Source organism: Prosopis cineraria, unplaced genomic scaffold (genome assembly GCF_029017545.1).
Source record: "Prosopis cineraria cultivar Desert tree isolate PC_DT_omini unplaced genomic scaffold, ASM2901754v1 PC8, whole genome shotgun sequence".
In the NCBI taxonomy this organism is placed as follows: Eukaryota; Viridiplantae; Streptophyta; class Magnoliopsida; order Fabales; family Fabaceae; genus Prosopis; species Prosopis cineraria.
In genome coordinates this window covers 22,471,285-22,479,788 of record NW_026555339.1, presented here as the reverse complement: position 1 = coordinate 22,479,788, position 8,504 = coordinate 22,471,285, and the positions used below count along the sequence as shown (strand labels likewise).

Below are 8,504 nucleotides of genomic sequence, written 5' to 3'. Positions count from 1 at the left end.
TCCATTCACTTATTGGTGTCTCATTGGTTGTCTCTTCTATTTGACAACAACTCACCCCAACATTGCTTTTGTTGTCCAGTAATTATCTCAGTTTATGTATGATCCGCGTAGTACTCATCTACAAGCTACTCAACACATTCTTCATTATCTTAAGTCCTCTCCAGGAAAGGGCTTATTTTCTCCTGTTAACTCTAATCTCAAATTGAAGGCTTTCTTTGACTTTGATTAGGCTAGTTGTATTAATTCTTGTCGATCCATTACTGGCTTTTGTGTTTTTCTTAACGAAGCTTGGTTTCCTAGTGCTTGAAGAAATAGTCCATTGTTTCTCGTTCCTCTTCTGAAGCTAAATGTCAAGCTCTTGATTCTATGACTTATGAGTTACAATGGTTGCTCTTTTTGTTACAAGACCTTCATATCCTTCATCTTTCTCCTGCTCTCGTCTTTTGTGATAATCAATTTGCTATTCATATTGCCTCTAATCCTACTTTTCATGAGCGCACTAAGCATATAGAGCTAGATTGTCATCTTGTTCGTGATAAGCTTCAAGCTAGCATCATCCATTTGCTTCCTATTCACTCAAAGGATCAAATTGTTGCAATCTACATCAAGCCTCTTAGAGCTGGTCCCTTCAATAATCTCCTATACAAGTTGGGCATGTGTGACATACATTCTCCAGCTTGTGGGGCAATATTAGATTTTTGATAATATATATTATTATGTATAGTTATAGTTAGGGTGGTTATAACTTTTTAATTTTCTGTTATTATTTTATTCTTTGATATATCTTTTTCCTTTGTATAAATATATCTTATATTGGAATTAATAAGATAAATCACTATTTTCACAAATTGCATTAAAAAACATTCAAATCACATTACAAATGTGCTTTTGCCAAATTCAATAAATAGTTGGTTCCTCCAAATGTGTTTTTGCTATGTGTAAACTAAAAACTAAACACTTCCAAACTTTAACTACTTATATAATTAAGGAACATGAGTAGCTCGATCCTATGACTTACACAAACTTGAGCAATTGGTATGGATACTAATTAATTAATTCTGATTGAAAAAATCAATCATGGGCTCATAAACAACTTGTTTGGCATTAACGCCCATGACAAAATCAACATGAGCATATTCGTCTATGGAAAGTACAACAAGCTTGTCCTTGTTATGATCTTTGAGATCGTCAAGCAAAACGGCAACGTCGTTTACATCTGACAGCGTATCTTTCCCTCCATTGCTGAGGAAAAGAGGAAGGTCGTTTGGTATACTAGTCATGTCGTATACAGGAGGACTGGCTTGTCCATAGTGTTGCATGTTTTGTGCTTGATCTCCATAGTTGTACATCGCTATGTACCCTGTCCTCACCACTGCACAAACCCAAACCCAATAGGACTTATAAGTTTTATATCAATCACTTATCACATATTTATTTGGAAGAATAATATTAAAGTCTCAAAACAATAAGTTTATGATAGTTAGGTCCTGATAAAATTATCTATAAACCAGTTATAAATATTAATTTAGACAATTACAGATTCAGGAGTTTTAATTGCAAATAAGATACTTAAAATCTAAATATAACTCTCACTTTGTAATTATGATTCCTATTTATAACTATTTGAATCAATATTTATAACTTATTTTTTAAAATTTTTGTCGGGAATAACTATTATAAAGTCCCCATTGCTAGACTTTATTGTCATTCTCCATATTTATTTGTATTGTTAGTGTCTGGCTAACTTTTTCCTAAAATAAAAAACAACATAAAATAAGACAAAAAAAAAGAAGAAACAGACAAAAGAATAAAATAAAAAAATTAGAAGAATATTAATGTCTGATTACGTTTAAACTTTTTTACATTCCAATAGCAAAAACAATAAACAATTAAGTTATTCTATATTTTAAATAATATTTTTATATACATATCTCATTTTCAATACTATCAGTTAGATCCGAACATTTTTAGATCAATTGATAGTACGTAGCTTTTCTCAAAAAAAAAAAAAAGAATAAAAGAATATTAGATTTTCTCGTTTAGACCATAAGCATATTTTGCGGCTTACCCAAGCACATAAAAGACATACTTTTAAAAAATTATAATATCTTTTAATTAATTTATATTTATTATAAATTGTAACATTTTATAGAAAATTTAAGAAACTATTACCCATTGAATTCAAAGTCAACTAATAACCCTTCATCAGAGTATTCATTGAGTAAATCAATGATATTAATAATTACGTGCAACAATAATTCCTATAAAATATTATAATATAGAAAAAAATATATCCCAAAGATGATGCTATTTTGTACAAAAACGGTTTTTTTTTTAAAAAAAAAAATTGAACCGATTGAATCAGTAACTCAATTAAGTTTCCCTTTTTGGATCTGTTCGACTAATTTTTATTAGGTTCTCTTTTGGACCAATTTTATATAGTCTGTTTCAGGCTAGTCCTAGCAGTTGCACATTGATATTTACCAGTTGGATACAATTCTGATAATATGGGATTCAATTTGAATTTATAAAATGAAGAGAACATACTTTGAGCAAGGTGGATCAAGTTCTTGGTTGATGTTGGTTGAGGCTCATGATCAAGATAAACATCTATCCTCGTAGAATTAATGCAACAGTTTGGGCCTGAAATTCAATAATTAAGTGGTATAGAATGACCCAAAAAAAAAAAAAAATAATTGACACTTTCATAATCTATGTTTTTATCAACTAGCATGTTACACACACACACACGCAAACATTTTTAGTTTTACATTATAGTACCTGTGAAAACTGTCAGTAGGTTGGCGCAATTGATGCCTGGAATTTTGCAGATACCTTCTAAAAGTTTGGAAGCATCTTGCCTGTTCATCAAAAGAACAATATTATTATAATATTAGAATGATTGAAGCAAAATATTATGCATCATGTGTGGGTATGTGTGTGTGACTTCTAGAATGCAAGGGACAAGTAAAGAATATTAATAACTAAAGGTTAAGATCGTTTTTGCTCTTTAACTTTATTTGAAGGGTCATGAACATTCTAAATTTAGCTATGAATTAATTTTGTCCCTCAATATTAAAGATTCTCTTTCTTATCACTTGTCATTACCTCATCGTTCTTTTCACTATTAGTGAGTCTCACATTACATTTTTTTAATATTTTTTATTATAAAATATTGGGTTAAGGGTAATTTTTACCCCTCAATTTCACTTTGAAAGGTTACTGGCCGCTTTCAATTCAAATATTTTATAATAAAAATATTAAAAAAATGTAATGTGGAGCCCACTAATAATAAACATGTTGTGTTAATGGCAAGGTAGCAAGGGAGAGAATTTTTAATATTGAGAGATAAAATTGATTCATAATTGAGTTTAAGATATCTAATGATTCTTAGGTTTAGAAAGTGAAGGCAGTGACAGTATCGTAAGTAACGTTCAAGGTTGTTTAGACAGAGTCCTCGAGGAACTAGTTCTAAATATAGTTTCTAGACTGTTTGCCAATATACCTGGTCTAAAAAATATGTTTTTTAAATAAAAGGTTCAAATATTTTTGCTTTCTAAACCGGTTAGGTTTAGATATATACATTTTTAATCGGTTTGAAAGGTCTTTTTCACACTAATGGATAAAACAAAATAAACTCATTGGGTTATGAGTTTGTGTTAATTAAAGGTATATCACGTTTCCTTTTTTCTACCATGTCACTCATAAATTACATGCATAAATAACCTGTAAAGTTAACACTTCCCTTTTTTTGAAAAAAAAAAAAAATCGTACTTACTCTTTGAGATTAAACTCGCGAAGACCTAACCAGTACAGATCCTGTAATAAAGAACAGGGAAACGTTTTGAAGTTAATTTGCATTGTGTGCTGTCTGTGCACACACACACGCACACAATTCTCATAAGTAAATAAATAAATAAAGAAAAATATTCTGGGAATGAAGTTTGTTACATCAGCTAGAAAGATATTAGCCGCAAATTTGATAGCCGGTGAAGGAATCTGATTGAGATGAGCAATTGGACTAAGTAAAGCAGCAGATCTGATCATGTTTACCATCTCCCCTTCAGAGAATGCAGCTAATGCAATTAGAGTTCCCTGAATTTTCAATTTATATCAATAATATTATATCTAGTAATTAATGAGTAAATAATTAAAACCACATTGTTCACAACTTTTATATAGATCAATTTTCGTACCAAATCTGAGAAATTTTTTAAATATTTTTTAAAAATCATAAATTAAAATTTTAAATTTGGAGAATCCAAATCTAAGTTTGATAATAAATGTTAAATGACAAATTTTTCATTAAATTATAGGTACAGGAGTGTTTGAAATTTATTTTTTGGTGTAATGTTCTCCTAATATTTTAAAATGATGCAATATTGCTTTTATTACTAACAAATGTTTACTTTAACCATTAATTGACTAAAAAATTATAGAAAATGCCTTAAAGATTACATAAAAGGACCCAATAAGAAAAACTAATAACTTTTATGTAATTTTTCTGATCCTTTTTTGTAGTTTTTTGATTAACTAATAGTTAAAGTTAACATTTATTAAAGTAGAGGTAATAATATAGTACATTGAGAGGAAATGTTACACTAAAAATAAATTTAGAAATCACATTAGATATACTTGAACTTATAGTTTAATAGCAAATTTGTCATTTAATCCTAATTTAAATCTCATCACACTGCTGTGATGATCATTGAAATTAGACTCCTTGTAAATAATTAATGCAATGATTGCTCGATATTTTACTACGTATAGTTACACTAAACTCAAATTGAGATACTCACCAAGGAATGACCTGTATAGTGCAGCTTTTGTCTGGTTTGGTTATACACATATTCGACACAGGCTTTAAGATCATAGGAGACTAATTCATCCCATGACCATTCCCAATAAGCCTACAATTTTAGAATAAGAAATTAAAATGAATTAATTAAGAATTAAATGATAAAGCTCTTAAACTATTTAATAATTTTTAATTTTAAATATTTAAAATTGTGGCAATCACCACCTCACTATTAAAATTAAAAAAAAAAATTGTTAGCTACTTCAATAGTGTGGGGCTCAGATATTCTGACAAGTAATGCCATGCCCAAACATCTAGGCCCCACACTACTAAAGTAATAAACATTTTCTCAATTTTAATGATAAGGCAAGTCTAATTTGTCGTGGTTTTAAATGTTTAAAAATAAAAATGTATAAAAATTGAGTTTATAATTCTAAATGCTCATAGCCTATATAATTTAAAAGTCAAATTGCTATGTTACCAATGAATTAAAGAATCATGCAATATAATCATTATGAATAGTTTTTCGTTTTGAATTTAATATGTCATTATATTTAAATAAAAAGTACCTTATCACTGGGAGTGAGAGATGTATGGCCACTGCTATATCTAGTGCCACGAGTATTAGCAAGCCACACATCATACCCATTGTCGGCTAATATAAATCCCAATGATTCATCAGGAGAATTAAACAGCCATATCATAGCATCCTGAAAACCACATATTATTACTCAAAAATACGTCATAATTCAATAATTTACCTGCTCGTACAAATTCGACATTCTCAAACTTATAAATATTGTATTTTGTGGATGTTCATGAATTCTTTCAATTCGTGGCCTTTCATATCCTGTATTCCATAACTTCTCCAGTGAATGGTTTTAATAGTTTTTCCCAGTACTTATAAACTCAAAATTACATACTATATATTGATGTGAATTAATTTTATTATTTAATATTTTGTAACTCATGGTAGGGTTGGATGAAATTTAATTGTTTTTCCTTTCTCTTCAATTCTCTCTTGTATTATTGTAATGTTCTTTTATCTTGATCATTTCTTTTATATTTTGTTATTTTCATAACACGTTATGAGTATAATTTTCGTTATTTGTTTTATAAAGTTTTGATTGATGGTTTGAGCCTTACATGTGAAAAAAGCACATATGTCCTATGTTGAGTTCATAACAATCACACGATTATTTATTCGTATAAAAGTTCTTAACATTTTTCGATGTTTCCCAAAAGAACCTATTTCATTTTTTTCTAATGAAATTTTTGAAAAATGAATTTCATTAATTGATTAAACACGTCTCTTTCTTGATAATATCTGTCAATTCTTAACTTGCTGATCGTAACAAATACTCCTTTCGTTTTCAAATATAAGCACATATTAATATAATACTCACATAGTTTAATAAAGATGTTGGTTAAGCATAATAATTATATCTGTTAGTGAAAAAAAGCATAATAATTATGCCTAAAATTAAATAATTAGATTAAAATATTCTTTTAATTAATTTTAATTTTTTCTAATTTAATAATGCTACCCATTTATGAAAGGTAATATGGAGAACATATAATAAACGCTTTATGAATTTTTTAATTTCGTTTATTAAAAATAATGAAATATATGGTAGTTTCTCTTATAATAAAAAACAGAGAGAATATCATATAGTTATACTAATAAGAAAATCATTTTTATATAGTTAATTAAGTGTGATGATGAAGAAGTAATACCCATGATTTAAAAGAAAATTAAAGCATGAGATTTTGTTTGATCTGAAACAACTTACACTGAAGAGACCATGTTGTAGTAGAACAGGTGGCTTATCTGCTATTTTACCAGATTGCCCTGCTGGAATTCTCTGAAGGCTTAGAATGAAACCATCGTTTGTTGTAACCTGAATTATCAAATCATGCTCACGTATTGGAAAAGTTAGCTTCATAAACAATAATTGACTAAAAGGTCCCATTCTGTAACATTCATTTTGCCCCCGAAAAAAAATTCTGTAACATTAATTTTGTTTTCTAAAAGCATCAGGATTCGCCTTAATTAGACATGAGATATTTTGAAAAGGAAGAAAACTTATGTGAAACTTTTGGATACTTGCCATATTTGCTATTTGATTATTTAAAATATTGTGAATAAACACGTTTTATTGTACATACATGATTTGATGTTTAAAATGATTAAGTTACTCATTATTTTCAAAATATCGTGCAAGTCCTAAATTAAAAAAGTAAAAACTCGATCAATTTTACTCGTTAATTTTTCTAAAATTATGCATAACCCTATCTATTTTCAAACCATGCCCTATTCAAACATCCCATTAAGAGAATAGATTGCATTAACCTCTCCTTTGTTTTTGCTCAATAGAAACTCTTGCCAGAGATGTTTGAGCGTATTTTGAAAATATAGCTAGAGGAAAATCTATGTAAGTACCTTAAGTGAAAAATAATTTAAGGGACGTTTGTGCAATTTTCTTTTTGTTTTAAGATTGTTTTATGAAGGTTAACAAAACTACATGGAAAGTTTGCGTAATTTTAGTTTTAAATCAATAAAGGCTTGTATTGACTCTGAAAATAAATGAGCAATATTATACCTACATAAAACAATCTTAAAACAAAAAATATAATTAGGCAAACTTTCAATAAAGGCTACGGGTTGACCCATATTACCGGCTCTATATATCACTGGTATATGTTATATTAGTGTAAAACTTTATGAAATCTGTATAATTCTCTTCAAAAAGTATAAATATGTTATGTTTTTACTAAGAAATCTGATTATAAACATTAGATAACTTACCTAAATCTTTTCCTCTAAGATATAAAAAAAAAATCTATTTTGTTTTGATAATAACATGGGGCTTGTTATTTTAATTTGTACAACCTTAAGGGAAAAAAAAACCCATCTTTCTATTCTTTTTAATTCTACTCAAGCGCAAACAAACAGCTCTAATAATGGTAATTAATACTAATTACGTACCTTATGTTCTTCACATTTGTAGCCTTGTGTCTCCACCATTGATTTGCAGATACCATCACTATGATCACTTGGGAAAACTACTGGCAATTCATCTTTACCATTCATTGAGTAAAGAGATTTTCTTCCTTGTGCCTCTAAAATGCATACAAGAAATATTGAAAGCAAAGTTAATAAAATTTTCTTGGCCATATTTACCAAATGGTCTTGCCCAATTATGCAGAAACAAGAATGATGTAGCATTTTATATGCAATCCAAATATGAAGTATATTAAGGACCGAGTTGAAAATTATTGTGTATTTTACGGTTCAAACATTTTGAATTCAGACAAAGAATTAATTAGCGTTGATGGGTTCTTTTAAAACTTCCAAATTAAAGTATTTTTCACGTATGCTTTGGCTTGACGTGCCCGTTAGGTTTCAAATTTTTGTTTGGACGGTTCATTGATTGGATGATTGGAATATATTTGCATACTGCTTTGATTTTCCCACCAACCTTTGACCAGTAATTTGTGCTTGAAAATTGAACAATTAGAGGATATTATTTTTCTTATTTATTTGAACTTGATTCGATAAAAAATTTGTTCAAATAATTTATGTATTTTCTTATTTATTTACCCTTATCACTTTAATTTATGGAATTTCTTGTTCAATCACTTATTAAAATTCATAGAAAATGATTATTTCAAATTTAAATATAGTATATTGAACTTAAGAAAA

At 28.4% G+C, this 8,504-nt stretch overlaps 1 protein-coding gene across 1 annotated transcript; it reads right to left on the bottom strand.

The window, feature by feature from the left end:
• Positions 1 to 1,052: 1,052 nt before the first annotated feature.
• Positions 1,053 to 7,976, bottom strand: LOC129317666 (triacylglycerol lipase 2-like). The gene is given in 9 exon segments (XM_054962018.1): positions 1,053 to 1,372; positions 2,548 to 2,643; positions 2,782 to 2,861; positions 3,779 to 3,819; positions 3,952 to 4,095; positions 4,800 to 4,910; positions 5,368 to 5,562; positions 6,592 to 6,699; positions 7,788 to 7,976. Coding segments are annotated over 9 exon segments (1,284 nt in total).
• Positions 7,977 to 8,504: the final 528 nt, after the last annotated feature.